The 25,596-nt window shown below is 43.8% G+C and overlaps 1 protein-coding gene across 2 annotated transcripts in view; it reads left to right on the top strand.

Annotated features, from left to right (window-relative positions):
* PHYHIPL (phytanoyl-CoA 2-hydroxylase interacting protein like) overlaps positions 1 to 25,596 on the top strand; it is a 176,369-nt gene that overhangs the window by 93,253 nt on the left and 57,520 nt on the right. Inside the window, exon 1 of one of the 2 annotated variants that reach the window (XM_044299046.1) lies at positions 26 to 143. The exons of the other annotated variant lie outside the window; for it this stretch is intronic. Within the exon in view, the coding sequence (XP_044154981.1) occupies positions 122 to 143 (22 nt within the window). The 5' untranslated portion in view covers positions 26 to 121. Of the gene's footprint in view, positions 1 to 25; positions 144 to 25,596 lie in introns of those variants that run through there. 2 annotated transcript variants of the gene reach the window in all.

Below are 25,596 nucleotides of genomic sequence, written 5' to 3'. Positions count from 1 at the left end.
GTCACAGCAAGTCGGTTTCACAAGCAGGGATTCTCACAGCAGTATGTGTACACTGTCAGCTAACTACTGGGTAAAGTGATGCCTACTGACTCACAGGCAACATCTCCATCTCAACTGAACTATGGATACCCGGAGCAGAGAAGGTAAGTGACTTGGGTTTGTTGTGCAACTGTTTTCAATGAGTACACCTGGGGTGATACATTCAGGGCCGGTGCAAGGATTTTTGCCAACACAAGCGAAGCTACATTTTGGCGCCCCCCCCCCACGCTTCTCCTCTCTGTGGTCCTGGTATCTTTTCTCTGCTTTAGGCCGAATGCACACGGCCGTGAGCGGTCCGTGGAACCGCGACCTGGATTCCTGCTGAGAGCAGGAGCGCACGGCGTCATTGGTTGCTATGACGCCGTGCGCTCCCTGCTGCCGCCACAGTACTGTAATACACTGGTATGATCTATACCAGTGTATTACTGTAGTGCGGCGGCAGCAGGGAGCGCACGGCGTCATAGCAACCCATGACACCGTGCGCTCCTGCTCTCAGCAGGAATCCAGGCCGCGGTTCCACGGACCGCTCACGGCCGTGAACAATGGCCGTGTGCATTCGGACTTTGACAACGGCTGGTTTAAGGACCATATTTTTTGCCCTCTAAGACACACCTAGGTTTTAGAGGAGGATAATTAGAAAAAAAAAATTTCCATTACACCTCAGGTCAGATCAGTAATCAGACCCCCAATGTTAATCAGACCTCAGCTCACAGCCCCAATCAGACCCCCAATGTTAATCAGACCTCAGATCAGAACCCCATGTCAGACATCATCCCCCAGCCATCAGCCCCCAATGTCAGCCATCAGACCCCATGTCACATTTCTCCCCCTCCATGTCACATTTTCCGCCCTCCCCCAGGGTGCGCCCTCAGGCGGCCGCTTGGTCTGCCTTATGGTAGCACCGGCCCTGGATACATTATAGCAAAAGATAAACATCTTTATGTGCATTTTTTCCACATGGTGTATCTACAGTATAGGGTACTTTCACACTAGCGTTATTCTGTTCCGGTATTGAGTTCCGTCCTAGGGGCTCTATACCGTAAAAACAATGATCAGTTTAATCCTAATGCATTCTGAATGGAGAGCAATCTGTTCAGTATGCATCAGGATGCATCAGTTCAGCCTCTTACGGTATTTGGCCTCCCTCCGTATTTTCCGTATTTTCAAAATTCCGGAGCACTTGCCGGAATGCCCGATCCGGCATTCATTTCCATTGAAATGTATTAGTGCCGGCATTAAAATTGCCGCATTGCCGGATCCAGTTTTTTGGTCTGGAAAATTATGTGAAAATAACAAATACCGTATCCATTTTTTTGGATGACACCTGAGAGACGGATCCAGTATTTCAATGCATTTGTCAGACGGATCCGCATCCGGATCCGTCTACAAATTATATCTGTTTGCATACGGATTTCCGGATCCGGCAGGCAGTTCCGGCGACTGAACTGCCTGCCCGATCCTCACAACGCAAGTGTGAAAGTACCCATATAGACTTACAGAAGCCACCGAATGCTATGTCCTTATTTACTTTTGTAAAAATGATGCAGAGAAGTGGTGAGCGAGCTAGTCAGTCTTTCGGCTGTTGTGAGACCACTGCTCCCAGCATACCCACAATGTCAATGTGTCAATGCAAAATGTAATTTGTAGTTTAATACCAGCTGCAATCTTTGCTTATGTTCTAGTACAATCTTAGGGGTTGAAGTTAGGTTTTACATTATCAAGTATTGTAGTATGCAATATTTAATCTATGAAGACAATCCATATCACGGCGCCCTTTGAGAAATTTCAACAACTGACATGATATGTTGGTCCTGGATGGGCAGGAGAGGATGCTCTGAAAGAAATTTATTGGAATGGGCAACATATTTTAAGATGAAGAAGCTAGACAGTTGGGTAAAACTGAATTTATTTTGACTTATGTTTCTCTACCTGGATCTTGTGTGCGACAGTCCCATGTATGTTATGATTCTAAAAGCAGCTGCACCAGTTGTAAAGCCGTTAAAATTCAAATATTTTCCAAATGTATTCATAAAAGAGACTGTTAAAGGGGTTATCCAATCACTATAATGATGCCCCTAATGCTGGGGTCCCTCATATAGGTTATACTTACCCTGCTCCCTGGCACCCGTTTCTGATGCCTGCACAGCTGCCGCTCCATTTCCCTTTGTGCGGATCAAAATACCCGGTGGGCCGTTGGGGGGGGGGGGGGGAATTGGGGGCAGCCAGTAGCAGGTCGTGACGGGGACGAGCCTCCCTAGCATGGCGGGTGACGATAGGAAGGCTCACCCCTGTCGCCGCCGGCTATTGACTGCCCCCCCCCTTGCTGGATGTTTGGATCCACACAACAGGGAGATGCAGCCATTCCATTGTGGTACCAGTAAGGGCAGTGCGACGTAGGAAACTGTACTACTGAGTTCACACAATAACTTTGTAGACTAGGCTGTACATTGAATTAAAAATTCATGGAATATTCTGCATTCCTGTCATCAGGTGAAGGCGAACTTTATTTGAGCTAAATGGGGCATTGAATATTTTACTTGACAGTTTATAAAAGCATAGTATTCAATGATGCACCAGCATATCAGGTCTAGATATAAAGGTTTAAATAGAAAAGACATAATTCTGTCAGGGTTTTTATGCAGAAAAGTAACTTAAAGGGGTGTGCCCATCTTGCACTTTGGTGGCATATCTCTAGGATATGGCAAAAATGTCTGATAGGTGCAGGTCCCACCTCCTATCTCTAGAACAGGGCCCCCAATTGAACCAGGGTGCACCGCACAAGTGTGGCCAACCTTCATTCTATACGAGTGCCAAAAATAGCCGAGTGTTTTATTGGCTCTTTTCTAAACTCCCATAGAAGTGGATAGAGAGCACACCGCGCAGGCACGATACGTGCTCCTTCGCTTTAGGGGCAGCATTCCAAAGATAGGTGCTGCTCCTGAGGTGGTGCTTGTGCTTATCAGACATTGGTGGCATTTCCTAGCGATATGCCATCAATGTCAGCGATGGGTCAACCCCTTTAAATAGCATAGGGTAAAGGGTTTGATAATATGTTCTTACAGACCATTAATGTTTTTGTCCTGCCCATAGATTTGACAAATATCCATTAGGATCTCTCTATGTATCATCTATTCCATGTCCATTTATCTAAATAGAAATACTTTTTTATTAAGATCATAACGTGAATGCCTACAAATGAATTGCTTATCTGATCTGGAGAAGAACACCATGTCAGTTAAGATACAAAGAATGCTCATACTACAAGGGGTACCAAAACTTTTGGATAACTTTTCAGAATAAGCTGTCATGTGTAAGTGAATAGCACTGTATCTGAACTTGCCATTAATTCTCAGTTATATTGAAGCTCTTGGGTAGACCCTAGCTGCTCCCTATACACAGAGACATCAAATTCTACTTACTCTCATTCAGAAACCCCATATAAGGTATTATGGAGAAGTTCTGCACAGTATAGATGTAACTAAAGAACTTAGGATGATATATAACACTAATAACTGCTGGATCTGTTGAATCATATCAGTACTGTCTGTTCTTTGCACTTCTTCTGTCCTCCTCTTTCACCCTCTTTTCTCTGTATGCAATGACTTTGTTACTTTACAAAAAATAGAAGGGGTCAGCTGATAACTGTAGAACACTTTATTTTTATTTGATAAGATATATTACAAAGTTTCTTGTCTGTCTGAAAGTTGTCTGTAGTACTGATATATGCAAACTTCTGAGACAGTACAGTGACCATTTAACAAAGCTCATAGTGGACTGGTTGCAGGGTGACTGTGATACTGTGAAAGTGGAACTAGATGATGTTCTTCACCTCCAATGAGCTCTGCAAGAAAGTACTTAATTCCATAGGTTCTGAGTTGTCAGTCATTGCCAAGTGTTTATCGTAACACACTTTTATAAGAGGTGTAACTATATTCTAAAAAGCCCTATAGCAAATTGGTAAACTATACTCTAACATTCTTTTCTTTGGGGTTATATACAGTAATATTTATCCTGTAATTAGAGTACAATGAATTTGTATGTCTTTATTACGTTTTTGTAGGCATCAGACAATAGAAAACTGTCTGTGGGAAGGCTGGTGTTTTTCCTAGGGTGTGGGGTAATTGAGAGGAGCAAGATAACACAAGGTTTTCATCGTCATACTCTTTAAAGGAAAAATCCAGCTTAAAAGCATTTTCAGACATGTCATAGTGATGTCTCATCCATTGCTGTTTACCCCAGTTACATTTTCTAAATGAAAAGGATTGTAAAATTAAATTGTTATAAACTTACTTGGAGCTTTTTGTCAAATCAAATTCAGCTCCTGTTTTGCTGTTTGTAAGGTGGATGATGACTAATAGTAATACAGCAATACAATACGTGTATTATACACAAACAGGTGGGGTCCCACAGGAGCCACCTACTTTTATGGGTTTGCTGCCTCCAGTCTCTAGCTTTGACTGTCAATCCCCACCCGGCCCCAGCTTTGATGAACACTCTGTGTGTACTTGTAGGCACGCTCAATAGTCAACACCAGAGCCTTGTTTCTTGCTCTTTGAATCCAAGAACAACAGATGGGTGTTACCTGCTGATGATCACATCTTTATGAATGCAAGCTGTCAACACTGCCCTTCCTGCTGTATTCATCAGCAACATACTGTAGTGTGTGTTCTATCTTCACACATATAGTGAAGGCGATAAAAAATGCTTTTGGGCTACAGGGATGATGTTTGCTGTAGGGAGGAATAAAAATTATTAAAATGTATTAAAAATTTGTTTCTGAAATTGCTGGTGCAAAGACACATAAGATCAGAGTGTAGTAGTGTCTAATAATAATAATTATTACTATTATTAATACTATTATCATGTTACTACTTTTATTGCAGATGTGTGAATTTTTATGTTTAATGGATGGTTTCTGTTCTTAAATTCTTAAAGGGAACCTGTCGCTTTGAAAATGCAGTCCAATCTGGTGGCAGCATGGTATAAAGCATGACGACCTCAGCAAGTTGCTATATATTTGTGTGAGAAAAGATTCAGTCCAACATGTAATTTATTCATTTAAGTAACTGCTCTTCATAGCTTAAAAGGCTAAGTACACTTTTGGGGCAGTTTTTTATTATTGCAATGTACTCATTTTAAGCTAAAAAACTTTTTTTTTTATTCATCTTTATTAAAAATATGGAGTCCTTTTTTGAGCTCCTCTAGTAGTGCCCTTTGGATTTTCTGTCTTTTCCGTCAGACCAGGAGCTGACGGAATCCTTATCTCTGCTCTCTGACCTCCGAAACACTCATTATAGGTCAGTTCTTATCTCATTGATAAGACTGTGGCTTAAATATGGTTATGACCTCTCAGTAGCTTATAAGTAGAATAAGGTTTATTAGATGACCGGCACGAAGTGAAAGTGAAAGTACCAGTCACACAGCTAGAAAAACAGTTAACCCTTTGTAACAGAACGGCTCAATATTTTTTAAAAAGACCATTTGTAAAATAATTTTTTGCCAAAAATTATAAAAATGCAGTCATTAAAAAAAATTACCTCTGAAGGTGTACATAGCCTTTAAGAGTTCAGTAGGAGACCCTACTCAGTGATTGACAGCTATCTCTGCATGCACACTGATATAGGGAAGGTTGCCCACTGGACTGTCACGAGCAAGCGAGTAGCGGTTTAAATCAAATTCTACTGAATTTGAGAGGGTTCATTGATCCAGGGAGTTATTCTGACTGCCTGATTGGAGTCGGGAAGGGATTTTTTTCCCCAAAAGTGGGAAAAATTGGCTTCAACTTCACTTTTTTTTTTTTTTGCCTTCCTCTGGATCAACTTGCAGGATAACAGGCCGAACTAGATGGACAGATGTCTTTTTTTCAGCCTTATAAACTATGTTACTATGTTACTGAATCATGGGCAAGTACTTATCCATCATGCAATGCATCTTGGCTTCATGTTTATTCTGCAGCAGGAAAATAACACGATAAGTTGTACTTTCTAATGGATCCATCTTATATTTCATATGGTGTAGTGGGAAGCTAGGAAAAACCAAATGGGGTGGAATTGGAAGAAAATGCAATATCACCATAGTTTTATGGGTTTCGTTTTTTACGGCATTCCCTATGTCGTAAAATTGACTTGTTACCTTCATTCTCCCGCTCAGTATGATTACAGCTTCCTTGCTCCCTTCGCCCTCCGGTGCCAGTGCTGGTGTAGTGATCTCATAGTGAAACAGGTGAATCAGTCCAGATACCTTTTATTCACCCATATAAATATATAGGTATATCTCTCTCTCGAGACAATGGAGAAGAAAATTGTAAGGGGCAGTACAAGCTATAGGTATCTGTGCAGCTATATGTGAGGGGCTGTTTTCTATGCAGGGGAGGAAGGTGTTAACAAGAGCTAATTGCAATACTTTCTGGGAAATGCAAGTACTCGATGAGCTACTGCCCGCTCACAAAAAGGAAAGCAAGTCCTCCAGATGCTGTATTTGAGAAATCCATATCCACGCAACCGTATGTATTTTGCTGTCCACAAAACACAGATCCGCAAAAAATATGACGTCCGTGTGCATTCTGTACATTCAACTGCACTGCTGGCCCCTAATAGAAGAGTCCTATCCTTGTCCATGATGCAGACAATAGGACATGTTCTATTTTTTTGCGGAACGGACATACAGAAACAATGCACACGGAGTAACTTCTGTTTTTTTGCGGACCCATTGAAATAAATAGTTCTGCATATGGTCTGCAAAAAAAAAAAAATGGAATGGACACGGAAAGAAAATACCTTTGTGTGCATGAGCCCGTATTAGGACATATGAACGTCATTGGCGGGGCAGAATCCGAGCTAAGGGAATAGAACAGAGAGCTGCTACCAAGCAGTGACCCTGTTCTGGTGAACCATGTATTACATGGACAGTCAGGTATCTGCATGGCCATCATGTAACACTAGAACATCTGGCAGGTTCTTCTGCTAGCAAAATTAGCTGTTATGGTTTGTTCTTTCCAATCTCTGTCCAATCTATAGAGAAATATGTAGATAATTGTACAGCTATCAGATCCCTATGTAGCAGACTCAGCTTGATATAGGACTGCATATACATTTACTGTATACAGATGTAGCAGGGTTAACACACAAACTCAACTCAAATTTCACCTGTATATATATATATATTTACTGTATGAATACTGTATGAATATTTTTAACATTGCGTAAAGAAAAACAGTTCAATTACAAATTCAGCACAGCTAAATCCATGGGTGAAAGTGAGAGAGATTAAGAGATGTATAAAGTCTTAATCTGGCTGCATAGTGTAAGGGATCGCCTCTTATTCGGGGGTCATTCTCACAATTATCTTCATCGACCACAGGGTTAGGGGCCACACATTGCTTTTATTTGGCACCTAAGCAAAACAAAACAAACAATACAAATAAAACACCTGCCCGGCTGGGCTCTAACTAAACATGAGGACTCCCTACCTCACTGAAAGCCCCGTTCACACACGGGAAGAACATGCGGCTTTATCCAGCATAACAATCCAGCACTTCCAGGCTGTAACAAAGTCCAATACTATTTGGGGGATTGTGGCCCAGAAGTCCTCCTGACTCTGTCCTAGTGACCGTCGATTCCAAGTCCCCCAAAGTTCAGGCTAACACCTAGCCCCGTGACCCCTCAGCCGGCTCGGCTGAGCCCACTTGTACAGAGCCTTCCCAGACCTCTGCTGCACACAGAGTCTTCCTCCTCCCAACAGTCTGGACTGGACTCTTATCCCAGACTGATTGTTCCACCTGGTGCGGCCTCTGACCTGCTGATTGACAGCGAAGAAATGGAAACTCCTGCCATATCTCTGCCCTAGCAGCCGTGAGGCCTGTCACTGCCTCCAAATAGTTAAAGGGGTTGTCCCATGAAAAATATTCTACAGTTTTCAAACCAGCACCTGAATCTGAATACTTTTGTAATTGCATGTAATTAGAAATTTAGCATAGACACTGAGTTATTTAATCAAATGTATCTGTATAGCGCCACCTGCTGTTTATTTTTTTCTTATTTCTTTGACCTGCTCAATGAGATGGCCGCACATGCTCAGTTTCATCCTTCAACTGCCTCCGGAGCTGTGATAGGGAGAGCTGAGACACGCCCCCTGAGCTTCAGCAAAAAAGACACTCCCCTTGAGCTGTCAGCTTGATGTCTGATTTTCATTTTTTACATTAGTCATGGGATAACCCCTTTAAGTGTACATTGCTATGAAGTTTATAAATTGAAATAAATCTTTGCTACACCTCTCACTTTAGCAGCCTCTTACAAACACCAAATATAGGACTGTGCAGAGATTGCATAATCCAGGTCTCAATAATCAGAGCTGCAAAGATTTCAGGATTACAGAAACAGAATAACAGTTGGATGTTTCAGGATTAAGCACCGTTGACTGTCACCAAGCGGATTAAATCCTTCTTCCAGACGAAATAAATAAATGACATTACACGTAGCATTAAGTCTTTTCATTTAATAAATTAGGATTTAACAATCTATGATCTTTTGTATTTATTTCAGATGACTTCTAAAATACTTTACTACTGACGGGTAAATTCCATCCATTTTGTGTGTCAGGATTGTAGGAGAATATATAAGTGATCATCTATAAACCACTAAGGGTAATCTGTTTTATAGAGATTAATTGTGGAGTTGGTTTGGTGGGGGCAGTATCGGACTGGAGTGCCTAGGGCCGACCAGTATAATTTATTTTGGGGGCCCACCATACGGATACATACAAATATTACCTGCTCACACAGCAGCAAGATGCTACCAGATGATTGAATATGGGGGCCCATACAGAAACTTTGAGAGGGTAGGACCTGGGGAAAAGCGAATACTGGCTAGTGGCTAGCTTTCCTCTATGCCTAGAAGTCATCTCAACTCTGATCATGTCTATAATAATTAACTGGGGAGTTTCTTTAATAATCTATAAGTTTTTTTATATTAACATAGGTTGAGGTGCTGTACATTGAATATGCAGGTGAAACTCGAAAAATTTGAATATCGTGCAAAGTTCATTTATTTCAGTAATGCAACTTAAAAGGTGAAACTAACATATGAGATGGACTCATCACATGCAGAGCGAGATATTTCAAGCCTTTATTTGCTATAATTTGGATGATTATGGCTTACAGCTTATGAAACCCCAAAGTCTCAATTTTAAGGTACGCTTTGCTCAGGGGGTATGGATTAATTAGCCGACTAGAGTGTAACTCTTTGAGCCGAGAATATTGAACCTTTTCACAAAATTCTAATTTTAAGCTGCATTAATGCAATTCCTTTTAATAAATGACTGAAATAAATGAACTTTTGCACGATATTCTAATTTTTCCAGTTTCACCTGTATGTATGTAATGCAGTAAGTCGACTGTGTTATGTGCCACTTGTGCAGGGGATGGGGGACTAGGGGCCCACCTTGCTCAGGGCATGATTTGCAGATGACTTTAGAACCAACTGCTCGTCACTAGGGTCCATATCTTCAATTGATTCACAAATAACATATTTGACTTTACAGATGCTATGTTCTGTGTGTTCAATGATAGCAAAGGTTGTGATGCAGCTTAAAGTGGAGGGTGGTGCCGAAAAAAAATCTAATCTTCTAGCGGGCCCAAGCAAACCCTGGTCAGACACTGTCAGACTGCAAGATCCTAAAGAAAATAAATGTAGTGGTGAACATCTTTAAAAGGTGTCTACACTTCTGGTGGAGTTTACATTTGGTTTACATTTTTGTTGGTAGGAAAGTAGTAGTAGAATCAGTTCAGTTTTATTTGGGGGGTCACCCTTTCTGCCGAGCATGTGTTTAGATTTTAACTACGAAATGTAAAAAGGTTTTTACACTAATGGAATTTATCTTGTGGGGAGGTGATGTGTTAGATTGCTTGGTGCACCACTGCTCCATACATCTTCTCTCTACCGTGGGACATGCAACTAAGGAGGAACTGGAAACTGACAAGTAATGAATGAACCCCATGATCTACCATCACCAATAATTTGGATAGGTGATACATGTCTGTAGTTAGAAAACACTCTTTTATTGTTTACATATTCCACATAATCATTTTTTGTTTTTTTGTTATTATAGACCTTCTTTGGTTTGCACGTGCCATATTCCTCAGGTAGTCACACACTACATTAGTTTATCCTCTCTGTATCTTGTCCGCATTGGTGTACAGTTCCTTACACATGACCAACAGTTGCTTACTATCTTCTCTCTCTTGCCTATCCACGTTTATGACTTTCTCAAAAAACATAGTGACCTCATCCCACCATAACACCATGGTGACACATAGTTCTTCTTTTGCTTTCAATTTGGAGACAGCTGAAATATTGCTGAATATTTTTGACTTTTTGAAGAATAAAGTAGTGAGAGAACAGTAAAAGATTTCCAAGTACTGAAAATCTCAATTTTCTTAATGTGCTAAGAACTCCTGCCAAGTGTTACATTGTATTGCAGTTTTTAACAGATTTGTTGGTTAGACGCTACATGAGTGTTTTCTTGTTAAAGTCTTAAAAAGTTCCTTGATTGTCCAGGAACGACTGTCATATAGAGAGCAATTTCCACTCGTCTAAATGATTATGATTGATACCTGTATTTGCGGAGCAGAATTTAGGTGTCACACTTGGCCTAGGTTACTCCCTGCCTACCACTCGTCTGTACTCTGGTGCAATCAACAAAGGCAAAATAATCAAAATCCTTCCTTATGAGACCAGACAGCTCATTTAAATACTGCTGGAGTCTTCTGACAACAGACGGCTCTACGGTAATTTAATTCTGCAAAGGAGGTGTGTTATTGACAAAAAATCCCTGCTCCGCTTCACTGCACATTTCAAGCCATGGAAAATGCTTCACTAATAGGAACAAATGCAGGAAAATAGAGAACAAAGACGTTTTATGTTTTTAGCATATCCTTGGTGCTTGCACAAAATTCTTGTTTTACTTTACAATAAAAGATTTTTGTGTTTTCTCGGGTCTGCAATATAAAATCCATAAAAGTGAAAGCTCTATTGCCAGGTAACCATCTCCTAAACTATGAGGCTCATTAAAGGTGTCATTATTCCAAACGTTTTCACCCAACAGAAAGTTAGTGATCTGTGGTCCAAATTCATGACAATGTATTCCCTTCCGTTCCGTTCTCATACCGGAGAGCAAACCGCCCGTCATGACCTACAATGCAAGTCAATGGGGAAGGGTCCGTTTTCTCTAACACAATAAAAAAACTGATCCGTCCCCCATTGACTTTCAATGGAGTTCATGACGGATCCGTCTTGGTCTTGGCAATGTTAAAATACAACCATTCATAACGGATGCAGGCAGTTGTATTATCAGTAACGGAAGCGTTTTTGCTGAACCCTGCCGGATCCAGCAAAAACGCTAGTGTGAAAGTAGCAGCAGTTTTTTCCCCTGTCCCTGTTCAGGAAACATACAATTTCAGCTGAACAGAGCATGCATGTGAATGGAGGTGTCGGAAGAGATGGCCTTCAGATGACAACTGATATGTATGGCCAGATTAGTAGTAAAGAGATCTTGGTGGCTATGGATTGGCTTCAAAGTCTGCTCCATATGGTCCTTCTGGTCCTTTGGGGCTTATTATTTTCTCGCTCTGACTACACAAGAGTTTGTCCTGGTATAGGCAATCCATCAGTTTGGTGGTATATATATGATTTGTAACAAATATCGCCATATCTCCAAACTAAGAACTAAGAAAAATACTCTCAAAATACACTTGCTTTCCCCATATCATACTGCATATCTAAACTGAAAATTGCAACATATACCCCATAGCTTTCTCCAAGCTTTCGCTCAGTACACAAATAGATCTTCAATGTTTTTTTTTTATTGTAGTTTCTTTCTGCAGTTTTTTTGGTCGTTTTCTGAGCTTTTTGGGGGTTTTATGAAACATAAAACTTCATTTAAAAAAAACTCTGTGTGAAAGAAACTAAAGCATCTCAACTAAATGTGTTACAGTTTGCTTCTTCTTTCTAGTTTTCCTCCAGCAATATTTTCCCTGTGAGTCAGAACCTTGCACACGCAGATTTGTTACAGTATTTGGTTAGGGCTCCCATGTGTCCTGATATTCCCAGAGCAATTCACGGTGGTACTAAAAAAAAAAAAATTACTTGAGTCTTTGGAGGAAAATTTGCATGAATTCAATTTTATGCTTGACTGCTCGAAGAAACTGTGTGTGGTGATGCATTATGATGCATAGCACTGTTATGTCCATTGTATACACGGCAGACTTATTTCTGATAATTATTAATATATTCAACAGCAGAAAGATATAACGATATACTCTGACAAAAAAATAACTCACCCAGATAGAAATGTTGAATTGCTGCAAAAGTCGGCTTGCTGTTTTGTCTAAGACAAATATGTAAATGATGACATGTGTGGTCTGATTAGACATTGGGTCTTGCCACAAGAAGGAGTAAAAGTGCTTCCCCTGCTTCCTTATAAAAAAGTCTTTCAGAAGCTACCTTTGAGTAGTGTACCTGTTGGTGAGAGATCGTTGACTTCTAGACATGCCTCTATAACGCAATTGAAAACATTTTGCCCAGTTCACAGACTTTGGGAGGGGGCGCATCGTTGGACTGATAGAAGCAGAATGGTCATTGTTGCTAGCAGTGTTTACACGAACACCCGGAACAGGCTCCGGGTGGCCCAGTCAGACCACCAGTAGGGACAATCATTTGATCCACTGACAAGCATGAGCAGCTCCTACAGTCTTTTTATCTACCATCCAGATGGCACCTTCATTACACACCCCTGTTTCTGCCCAGAACATTTCCAGGTGCTTAGCAGAAGGAAATTTGGTGTCACAGCTCCCATTAGGTGTTCTGCTATTGACAGCCAGCCACCATTACTTTCGTTTGCAGTAGTGTTGTGAACTAGAAACCTGGACCGTATTGTCTTTAGTGACTAATCCAGTTCTGTTTGGGATCTGGTAACTGTGGAACAACACCCTACCCCAACTGCTGGTTTGATAATCTGGGGAGCCATCACATACAACAGTTGGTCACCCCCTAGTAGCCATACAGGGTACATACAAGGTTTACTAACAGCTCAGCGATATGTGCAGGCCATACTATAGCCACCTATGTTGCCTTTCAAGGTAGGGCTTCCCATTGGCATTTTTCATCGGGATAATGCTGGCCCTCAGAGAGCAAAGGTTTCCTAGGAAATGTCTCCTACAGATTGCAGTACTTTTTTGGCCTGCCTGATCACCAGATTTATCGCCAATCAAGCATTTATGGGACCCGCTGGGATTCCAGCTTCGACAACCTACAAGTGTGCATGATCTACAGGCCCAGCTGCAACATTTGTGGACAAATGTGCTGCAGTATACTCATCTTGTATCCAAGCTTCAGGCAGCTCTACAGGGTACTAGAACCTCCTTTAAATTGTACACTTTTTCCCAATAAACATAGTCTTTTGATCAATTGTTGTACTCACTAGGATTTGCCATATATGATTAGCAGCAGCATGACAGCTGGGACTTGCACCGGTCCTAAGCACAGGCTTCTAGTGGCGCTGCTTGCATAGATAAGGTGTTACATAGAAATAGGCGATTGCCAGCAGAAAAAGACCACAAGGTCTATCTAGTCTGTCCTTATATTATTACTAGAGATGAGCGAATCGAAGTCGACGAAGTGGAATTCTTTCCGAATTTTAGGAAAAATTTGATTCCCACTGAATCAGAATTTCCTTACACTTCTTGTTTTTTTCCAAAAATGGCTGCGGCACGTGTGAGGACATGGAGCAAAGAAACTCTGGGAACGAGGGATCACCCACAATGCCATGCATGCAGCCAATCAGCAGCCAGCCAGCCCTGTGATGTCACAGCCCTATAAATAGCCTCAGTCATCTTGGATTCAGCCATTTTCCAGTGTATTTAGTGCAGGGAGAGACGTCAGCAAGCGCTAGGGACAGTGCTAGAAAAGACTTTAAAACTTTTATTTTGCTGTATAGAAGTTCAGGGAAAGGACAGGGAGAAATCATTCCACAGTATTGAAGCAGAACAGGGTTCAGTAGGAGAGGTTACAGCCTGGGTAATAGAAACAATCTTATTACACCTTGCTGCACTGACTGCTGATCCAAATTGCCATTATACAGCTTTGTAATTCCAGCAAACCGTTCTTGTTATTGGGTGCAAGTGCTGTTTGATATAGCCATTAACAGGGGTTATTACAAGAAAATATTTCTACGTCTTATTTGCCCTTGTCGGTGCAGTTATATTTTCCAAAGCATTTTTGGCTTGTATTAGTGGGAAAAAAAGGGCTAATTAGCCGTTTGTGTGGCGAAGTGAGAAAATTAAAGCCCTTTTTGCCATGTATTAGTGGAAAAAATATATATTATTTGCCGTTCAGCATTGCAGTTATATGTTCTAAAGCCCTTTTTGGTGTGTATTTGTGACAAAAAAAATATATTATTTGCCGTACAGCGGTGCAGTTATATGTTCTAAAGCTCCTTTTGGCATGTATTAGGGGCACATAAAAAAGTATTTGCTGTTGTGTGGTGAAGTGAGAAAATTACAGCCCTTTTTGGCGTGTATTAGTGGCCAAAAATATATATTTGCCGTTCAGCAGTCCAGTTATATGTTCTAAAGCCCTTTTTGGCATGTACTAGTAGCAAAAAAATATATATTTGCCGTTCAGCGTTGCAGTTATATGTTCTAAAGCCCTTTTTGGCGTGTATTAGTGGCAAAAAATTATATATTTGCCGTTTAGCGGTGCAGTTATTTGTTTTAAAGCCCTTTTTGGCGTGTATTAGTGGCAAAAAAATTATATATTTGCCGTTCACTGGTGCAGTTATATGTTCTAAAGCCTTTTGTGGCGTGTATAAGTGGGGAAAAAAAGGGCTTATTAGCTATTGTGTGGTGAAGTGAGAAAATTACAGATTTTTTTAGGGTGTTTTATTTATTTATTTATTTGATCTAACAGTATGTCAGACTGAGAAGTGCCAGGCCCTGCCGAGGGTATGGCAGAGGCCTAAATGTTTCTGGCACAGGTCGCAGCGAGTAAGGGGGCGTGGTAGCTGGAGTCGCAGCGAGAGTCCTGTGATCCCGGTGTCACCTAGCGATCGTGTCTTGACCAGCAACCCAGCGGTTCTTGAATGGTTGACTCGGTCACCCACTTTGTCTCAAGTGACATCAGACAACCCCAGCCAAGAGTCGGTGGGTTCGTCAGACACAACCCTTAGTTGACATGGCCAGGGAGCAGGCCCTGTGCCCTCACCTGTCCTTAACCTGCCTCTGTCCTTTTCTGTTCCCTCAGCCAGAGAAGTATTATATGCTGTGGGCTCAGCTCCACTATACAGAGAGTACGAGCTACTAGAGGACAGTCAGCAGCTACTGGCCAGCCAAGATGTAGCGGAGATATCCGCTGCTTCCTCCGGTAGGCGGGCAGCTAGGTAAGTAGTGATGAGGAGAGTGGCTGGTGTTGCGAGCGGTCAGGCTCCTGACCTAGAGACTGTTGAGGAGGACATCAGTGACTTGCAGACAGTACTCGATGATGATGTAGCTGATCGCACTTGGGAGCCGGGTGAATTAGGGGCTTCATCATCATCGGGAGAAGAGGGAGGCAGTTTGCCCGTGAGGCAGTGGCGGAGACAGCAAGTCGCCAGCGTGGCCGAGAGTTAGCAGGGTGGCAGCTGTGGGAGGTCGGGAGCCAAATGTGCCCGGGGTAGACCACCCGCTTCGCAGGAGCCCACCTGCCCAGAAAGTAGTAATGCAAGGGTTCACGGAAGCAGCGGCGGTAGCAGTCAGTCAGTGCGGAGTGTTGGGGGTAAAATCACATACTCAGCGGTGTGGCAATTTTTTGTTAACCCGCTGGAGGAGGTTAACATGGCCATTTGTAGAATCTGTGGGCAGAAGGTAAAGCGTGGCCAGGGTGCCAATGTTGACACCACGGCCCTGCGTCAACATATGCAGCGTCACCATAAAGTGGCCTGGGAAAACTGTGGCTCCGATGTGGTGGTCCAGCCTGCCGCAGCAACCGTTGCATTACCCAGTGGCACGCACCCCATTTTAGACAAGTCAAGGCTCCACCACCTCAGCCAAAGGGAGCTATCCAATGGCGCAGAAACTGAAAGTTGTTGGTGCTGCAGTCCCTCCCTTTCTAAGTGGTGGACTCTGCACCTTTCAGAGAACTGATGGGTTGTGCCAAGCCAAGGTGAAAACTTCCAAGATGTCATTTCTTTGCCAAAAAGGCAGTACCAGCCCTGCACATGTATGTGGAACAGAAGATGGGCCAGTCCTTGAGCCTGTCAGTGTCTGTGCTCAGCAGCGCCGATGTGTGGAGCTGTAACTACGGTCAGGGACAATACATGTCCTTTATGGCCCACTGGGTGAATGTGGTTTCTGCACAGCCACACCAGCAACTTGGCCAGGTGATGCCACTTCCGTCTCCACGTCCCCACGCCCTTGGTCCTGTGACAATGTCTGCCTCTGCCTCCTCATCCTCCACTGTGTCCTCAGCCTCCACTGCAGGGACAATTCACAGTGCCCCGCCAGCAAACCACATGTGCAGGGCACGGCAGTGTCACACTGTTCTGCACCTCATTTGCCTGGGCAAACAGAGTCACACAGGGGAGGAACTGCTCTGTGCCCTTCATCAAGAAATTGAATCCTGGATTTCTCTGCGACAACTCAAAATCGGAATCATGGTGACTGACAACGGGAAGAACATGGTGTCAGCGCTGCGTCAAGGAGGGCTGAGCCATGCGCCCTGCATGGTACACGTGTTCAATCTGGTTGTCAAGCGGTTCCTGAAGTTTTCCACCCATCTGCAAGACATCGTAAAAATGGCCAGGAAAATTAGCATGCACTTCAGCCACTCGTACACTGCAAAGCACACCCTCCTTGAGCTGCAGCGGCAGAACGGCATCCCCCAACATAGGCTGATATGTGACGCTTCCACCCGTTGGCATTCCATCCTCCATATGATGGACCGACTATACGAACAGAGAAAGGCCATAAACAATTTGTTGATGATCCAAGCAGACAGGAGTACTCCCCTGTGTAACCTCGATGTCAGCCAATGGCAGCTCATGCGTGACACCTGCCTTTTGCTCAGGCCCTTTGAGGAGGACACGTTATTTTTCAGTCGCCAGGACTACGGGATGAACAACGTCATTCCACTGCTTCATGTCCTGGAACAATTGCTGGTAAATCTGGCTGGTCAGGGGACTGGAGACGTGGCGCCTAGATCTCATGGCCACACAAGTCCTTTGGAGGCTGAACTGGAGGAGGAGGAGAAAATTGGAGCACAAGCAATGTGTAGCGAAATGGGTGGTTTTTCTACACAGGTGACAGGAGAGGAGGAGCAGGAGCAGCCACAGGAGCAAGATGGAGATGACAAAGACGCGGCAGATGACCCAGGCACACCGTGGCAGTATGCAGTGGAGATGGAGGCAGCGAGTCCCTCCGAGTCACTTGCGCAAATGGCCTGTTGCATGCTCACTTTCTTGGGTAGTGACTTCTGGATGGGATGACTTCTGGCTCTCCACCTTGTTGGACCCTCGCTACCAGTCCAAAGTGGGGGCCTTTTTTACACCACCTGAGAGGGAGGACAAACTGAACTACTATAGAAACATCCTATGTAGTCAGTTGGCCGCTGCCTATCTGCATCATCATCCATCCTCTCGCAGGTATGACCGGGAGGGGGCCCTCTGCGCTCACGTTCCTCTGCAATGGCTGCTGTGGCAGGGTGGGGAAATAGGAGCAGTTCCGGGTCCATCAACAGCAACTCGAGTCTAGAGTCGCTGATGAGCAGCTTTCTTCACCCGCCTAGTGAATAAACTACTCACCAGCAGCAGCAGCTAGACCTGGAGCAGGACCTGAACCAGCAGGTGGTGGCATACTTGGACAGCACCCTGCCACCCCACATTGAAGATCCACTGGACTACTGGGCAGCCAAACTGGATTTGCATCCACAACTGGCAGAGTTTGCCCCGGAAAAGCTGTCCTGCCCGGCCAGTAGTGTGGCATCAGAGCGGGTGTTTAGTGCGGTGAGGGCCATAGTTACCCCCAAGAAGAACTTGCCTGTACACCCAAAATGTGGAGAGACTGACCTTTGTCAAGAAGAATCAGGCATGGATCAGCCAGGATTTCCACCCACCAATGCCTGATGCATCAGACTAGATCATCCATGGTGCCACACCAACATGTTGACAAAAGAGACCAGTTTCTTCTGGCTACCTGCGTCAGCTAATATTCTGATGCTTCCACCCATCTGATGCCAAGTGCCCTTTCTTTCACCCACCATCATCAGCTGGTACTGGTATTGCCACCCACTTCCCCTTTCTGTCACCGGGTCACTCTGTGGTCTCCTGATGCTGCTGCCACCTCTACACTATGTCACCTTGCTACTCTGTGGTCTCCTGATGCTGCTGCCACCTCCACACTATGTCACCTTGCCACTCTGTGGTCTGATGCTGCTGCCACCTCCACACTATGTCACCTTGCCACTATATGGTCTCCTGATGCTGCTTCCACCTCCACACTATGTCACATTGCCAATCTGTGGTCTCCTGATGCTGCTGCCAGCTCCACACTATGTCACCTTGCCACTCTGTGGTCTGATGCTGCTGCCACCTCCACACTATGTCACCTTGCCACTATATGGTCTCCTGATGCTGCTTCGACCTCCACACTATGTCACATTGCCACTCTGTGGTCTCCTGATGCTGCTGCCACCTCCACACTATGTCACCTTGCCACTCTGTGGTCTCCTGATGATGCTGCTGCCACCGCCATACTCTGTCATTGTGCCGCCTGTTGCCTCCTCCTGATGCTGCTGCCACCTCCACATTGTCATTGTGCCACTCAGTGGTCTCCTCATGCTGCTGCTTCCACCTCCACACTGTAATTGTGCCACCCTGTGGCCTCCTTCTGATGCCTCTGCTGCCACCACCTCCACACTCTGTCATTGTGCCACTCTGTGGCCTCCTTATGTTGCTGCCATCTCCACACTGTCATTTTGACACCCTGTGGCCTCCTCCTAATGCTGCTGCTGCCGCCACCTCTACACACTCTGTCATTGTGTCACTCTGTGGCCTCCTCATGCTGCTGCCACCTCCACACTGTCATTGTGCCTCTCTGTGGCCTCCTCCTGATGCTGCTGCTGCCGCCACCTCCACACTCTGTCATTGTGACACTCTGTGGCCTCCTGATGCTGCTGCTGCCACCTCCACACTCTGTCGTTGTGCCACTCTGTGGTCTCCTCATGCTGCAGCTGCCACCTCCACACTGTCATTGTGCCACCCTGTGGCCTCCTCCTGATCCTGCTGCCACCTCCACACTCTGTCACTGTGCCACTCTGTGGTCTCCTCATGCTGCTGCTGTGGCTGCCACCTCCACACTGTCATTGTGCCACCCTGTGGCCTCCTCCTGATGCTGCTGCTGCCAGCACCTCCACACTCTGTCATTTTGTCACTCTGTGTCCTCCTTATGTTGCTGCCACCTCCACGCTGTCATTTTGCCACCCTGTGGCCTCCTCCTGATGCTGCTGCTGCCGCCACCTCCACACTCTGTAATTTTGTCACTCTGTGTCCTCCTTATGTTGCTGCCACCTCCACACTGTTATTTTGCCACCCTGTGGCCTCCTCCTGATTCTGATGCTGCCGCCACATCTGCACACTCTGTCATTGTGCCACTCTGTGGCATCCTGATGCTGCCGCCACCTCCACACTGTCATTGTTCCACTCTGTAGCCTCCCCCTGATGCTGCTGCTGCCACCTCCACACTATGTCATTGTGCCACTCTGTGGCCTCCTGATGCTGCAGCTGCCACCTCCACACTGTCATTGTGCCACTCGGTGGCCTCCTCCTGATGCTGATGCAACCTCCAGACTCTGTCATTGGGCCATTCTGTGGTCTCCTCATGCTGCTGCCACCTCACTACTATGTCATAGGGCCACTCTGTGGACTTCTCATGCTGTTCTCACCCTCTAAACTTCATGACTGGGCCACTATTTTGCCTTTCAACCTCGCTAACATCTTCATTTATTTGACCCTTCTTCTGATCTGTCAGAAGGAAGGAGAAATGAGACGCACAACGGATCCTGTTTATGTAACAGCTGTAAGGCCTGCATGACATTGTCCCTATTTTGCATCAGAATTGGCTTATGATTTGGTAGCCAAAAGCCAAAATATTCCATTCACGTGTAATTTCTGTTTTGGATCCACTGCTGTTTTTTTTTTTGCTTAAGCAATACTCATGGATTACTGACCAAATGCTGAACGAGTGAAGGCGGATTTGGATCGAACCAAATTTTTTTTAAAATTTGGAGAACCGACTGAATCGAATTTTTGAGAAATTCGCTCATCTTTAATTATTACTTATCTTAGGATAGACATGTGTTTATCCCAGGCATGTTTACTGTGGATTTCCCAACCACCTCTGCTGGGAGTTTATTCCAAGTCTCAACTACTCTTTCAATGAAATAAATATTTTCTGACATTGTTTCTGATGTTCGCCCCAACTAATTTTCGATTGAGCTCCCTTGTTCTTGTGTTCAACTATTTATTAAAAACACTTACCCTCCTGCACCTTATTTATGCCTTTAACATATTTAAAGGTTTCAACATTGCCTCTTCCCCTTCTTTCATCAAGATACAGATTAAGGGGGGGCATTTATTAGGTCTGCTTTATGCCCGCGTGCAGCCTTTGGTGCATATTTTTTCGACATTTGATATAGGTCAGGATTTCAGATTAGAACACCTTTAAGTTACTTTCATGATTTGCAACTTTGAAAAAAAAAAAAAAACATGTTTCCACACCAGACAACCCAAAGGTTTACTTTTACAGACATACAGTGGGATGCGAAAGTTTGGGCAACCTTGTTAATCGTCGTGATTTTCCTGTATAAATCGTTGGTTGTTACGATAAAAAATATCAGTTAAATATATCATATAGGAGACACACACAGTGATATTTGAGAAGTGAAATGAAGTTTATTGGATTTACAGAAAGTGTGCTATAATTGTTTAAACAAAATTAGGCAGGTGTATAAATTTGGGCATCACAAAAAGGAAATAAAATCAATATTTAGTAGATCCTCCTTTTGCAGAAATTGCAGCCTCTAAACACTTCCTGTAGGTTCCAATGAGAGTCTGGATTCTGGTTGAAGGTATTTTGGACCAGTACTCTTTACAAAACATCTCTAGTTCATTCAGGTTTGATGGCTTCCGAGCATGGACAGCTCTCTTTAAGTCAGGTCTGGGAACTGAGATGGCCATTCCAGAACGTTGTACTTGTTCCTCTGCATAAATGCCTTAGTGGATTTTGAGCAGTGCTTAGGGTCGTTGTCTTGTTGAAAGATCCAGCCCCGGCGCAGCTTCAGCTTTGTCACTGATTCCTGGACTTGGGTCTCCAGAATCTGCTGATACCGAGTGGAATCCATGCGTCCCTCAACTTTGACAAGATCCCCAGTCCCTGCACTGGCCACACAGCCCCACAGCATGATGGAACCACCACCATATTTTACTGTAGGTAGCCGGTGTTTTTCTTGGATTGCTGTGTTCTGTTTCCTCCATGCATAACGCCCCTTGTTATGGCCAAATAACTCAATTTTAGTTTCATCAGTCCACAGTACCTTTTCCAAAATGAAGCTGGCTTGTCCAAATGTGCTTTAGCCCACCTCAAGCGGCACTTTTTGTGCTGTGGGCGGAGAAAAGGCTTCCTCTGCATCACTCTCGCATACAGCATCTCCTTGTGTAAAGTGCGCCGAATGGTTGAACGATGCACAGTGACTCCATCTGCAGCAAGATGATGTTGTAGGTCTTTGGTGCTGGTCTGTGGGTTGACTCTGACTGTTCTCACCATTCATCGCTTCTGTCTATCTGAGATTTTTCTTGGTCTGCCACTTCGAGCCTTAACTTGAACTGAGCCTGTGGTCTTCCATTTCCTCAATACTTTCCTAACTGTGGAAACAGACAGCTGAAATCTCTGAGACAGCTTTCTGTATCCTTCCCCTAAACCATGATGGTGAACAATCTTTGTCTTCAGGTCATTTGAGAGTTGTTTTGAGACCCCCATGTTGCTACTCTTCAGAGAAAATTAAAAGAGGAGGAAAACTTACAATTGACCCCCTTAAATACTCTTTCTCATAATTGGATTCACCTGTGTATGTAGGTCAGGGGTCACTGAGCTTACCAAGCCAATTTGAGTTCCAATAATTAGTTCTAATGGTTTTGGAATCAATAAAATAACAACAGTGCCCATATTTATGCACCTGCCTAATTTTGTTTAAACAATTATAGCACACTTTCTGTAAATCCAATAAACTTCATTTCACTTCTCAAATATAACTGTGTGTGCCTCCTATATGATATATTTAACTGACATTTTTTATCGTAACAACCAACGATTTATACAGGAAAATCATGACGATTAACAAGGTTGCCCAAACTTTCGCATCCCACTGTAGGTGTGTACTAGGGATGAGCGAACTCGAACTGTATAGTTCGGGTTCGTACCGAATTTTGGGGTGTCCGTGACACGGACCCGAACCCGGACATTTTCGTAAAAGTCCGGGTTCGGGTTCGGTGTTCGTCGCTTTCTTCGCGCTTTTGTGACGCTTTCTTGGCGCTTTTTGAAAGGCTGCAAAGCAGCCAATCAACAAGCGTCATACTACTTGCCCCAAGAGGCCATCACAGCCATGCCTACTATTGGCATGGCTGTGATTGGCCAGAGCACCATGTGACCCAGCCTCTATTTAAGCTGGAGTCACATAGCGCCGCCCGTCACTCTGCTCTGATTAGCGTAGGGAGAGGTTGCGGCTGCGACAGTAGGGCGAGATTAGGCAGATTAACTCCTCCAAAGGACTTGATTAACTGATCGATCTGCAGCTGTGGATCATTGAGCTGCTGATCCTCAATTGCTCACTGTTTTTAGGCTGCACAGACCGTTTGTCAGTCACATTTTTCTGGGGTGATCGGCGGCCATTTTGTGTCTTGTGGTGCGCCAGCACAAGCTGCGACCAAGTGCATTTAACCCTCAATGGTGTGGTTGTTTTTTGGCTAAAGCCTACATCAGGGTGAAGCTGTCACACCAAGTGCATTTAACCAGCAATAGTCTGTTCATTTTTTGGCCATATACAAAATCAGGGGCAAGCTGCGCCTGTCACCAAGTGCATTTAACCCTCAATGGTGTGGTTGTTTTTTGGCTAAAGCCTACATCAGGGTGAAGCTGTCACACCAAGTGCATTTAACCAGCAATAGTCTGTTCATTTTTTGGCCATATACAAAATCAGGGGCAAGCTGCGCCTGTCACCAAGTGCATTTAACCCTCAATGGTGTGGTTGTTTTTTGGCTAAAGCCTACATCAGGGTGAAGCTGTCACACCAAGTGCATTTAACCAGCAATAGTCTGTTCATTTTTTGGCCATATACTAAATCAGGGGCAAGCTGCGCCTGTCACCAAGTGCATTTAACCCTCAATGGTGTGGTTGTTTTTTGGCTAAAGCCTACATCAGGGTGAAGCTGTCACACCAAGTGCATTTAACCAGCAATAGTCTGTTCATTTTTTGGCCATATACTAAATCAGGGGCAAGCTGCGCCTGTCACCAAGTGCATTTAACCCTCAATGGTGTGGTTGTTTTTTGGCTAAAGCCTACATCAGGGTGAAGCTGTCACACCAAGTGCATTTAACCAGCAATAGTCTGTTCATTTTTTGGCCATATCCCAGTCTAATTCTGTCACTAAATCCATACCGGTCACCCAGCGCCTAAATACTAGGCCTCAAATTTATATCCAGCTAAATCTGTCCCTAGTGCTGTAGCTGGGCGAGTTATTTAGTGTCCGTTCAAGCACATTTCTTGTTCTGGGTTGAAATACAATTCCCAATTTAGCAATTTCATAATTTAGTGGTTTCTGCTATATCAGAGCTATTTGAAATCTATCCCTAAAAGGGTATATAATATTCAAGGTGCACATTGGGTCATTCAGAATAACTTCACACACACCCGCTACTGTGTATTTCCAAGTCTAATTCTGGCACTAAACCCATACCTGTCACCCAGCGCCTAAATACTAGGCCTCAAATTTATATCCCGCTAAATCTGTCCTTAGTGCTGTAGCTGGGCGAGTTATTTAGTGTCCGTTCAAGCACATTTCTTGTTCTGGGTTGAAATACAATTCCCAATTTAGCAATTTCATAATTTAGTGGTTTCTGCTATATCAGAGCTATTTGAAATCTATCCCTAAAAGGGTATATAATATTCAAGGTGCACATTGGGTCATTCAGAATAACTTCACACACACCCGCTACTGTGTATTTCCAAGTCTAATTCTGGCACTAAACCCATACCTGTCACCCAGCGCCTAAATACTAGGCCTCAAATTTATATCCCGCTAAATCTGTCCTTAGTGCTGTAGCTGGGCGAGTTATTTAGTGTCCGTTCAAGCACATTTCTTGTTCTGGGTTGAAATACAATTCCCAATTTAGCAATTTCATAATTTAGTGGTTTCTGCTATATCAGAGCTATTTGAAATCTATCCCTAAAAGGGTATATAATATTCAAGGTGCACATAGGGTCATTCAGAATAACTTCACACACACGCTTCTGTGCATTTCCAAGTCTAATTCTGTCACTAAATCCATACCGGTCACCCAGCGCCTAAATACTAGGCCTCAAATTTATATCCCGCTAAATCTCTCGTTACCGCTGTCCTGTTGTAGCTGGGAAAGTTATTTAGTGTCCGTCAAAGCACATTTTTTGTTCTGGGTTGAAGTACAATTCCCAATTTAGCAATTTCATAATTTAGTGGTTTCTGCTATATCAGAGCTATTTGAAATCTATCCCTAAAAGGGTATATAATATTCAAGGTGCACATAGGGTCATTCAGAATAACTTCACACACACCCGCTACTGTGTATTTCCAAGTCTAATTCTGTCACTAAACCCATACCTGTCACCCAGCGCCTAAATACTAGGCCTCAAATTTATATCCTGCTAAATCTCTCGTTACCGCTGTCCTGTTGTAGCTGGGAAAGTTATTTAGTGTCCGTCAAAGCACATTTTTTGTTCTGGGTTGAAGTACAATTCCCAATTTAGCAATTTCATAATTTAGTGGTTCCTGCTATATCAGAGCTATTTGAAATCTATCCCAAAAAGGGTATATAATATTCAAGGTGCACATAGGGTCATTCAGAATAACTTCACACACACGCTTCTGTGCATTTCCAAGTCTAATTCTGTCACTAAATCCATACCGGTCACCCAGCGCCTAAATACTAGGCCTCAAATTTATATCCCGCTAAATCTCTCGTTACCGCTGTCCTGTTGTAGCTGGGAAAGTTATTTAGTGTCCGTCAAAGCACATTTTTTGTTCTGGGTTGAAGTACAATTCCCAATTTAGCAATTTCATAATTTAGTGGTTCCTGCTATATCAGAGCTATTTGAAATCTATCCCAAAAAGGGTATATAATATTCAAGGTGCACATAGGGTCATTCAGAATAACTTCACACACACGCTTCTGTGCATTTCCAAGTCTAATTCTGTCACTAAATCCATACCGGTCACCAAGCGCCTAAAT

Source organism: Bufo gargarizans, chromosome 6, assembly GCF_014858855.1.
Source record: "Bufo gargarizans isolate SCDJY-AF-19 chromosome 6, ASM1485885v1, whole genome shotgun sequence".
In the NCBI taxonomy this organism is placed as follows: Eukaryota; Metazoa; Chordata; class Amphibia; order Anura; family Bufonidae; genus Bufo; species Bufo gargarizans.
Note: the sequence above shows the minus strand (reverse complement) of the source record. Positions and strands in the feature narration are given on the sequence as shown.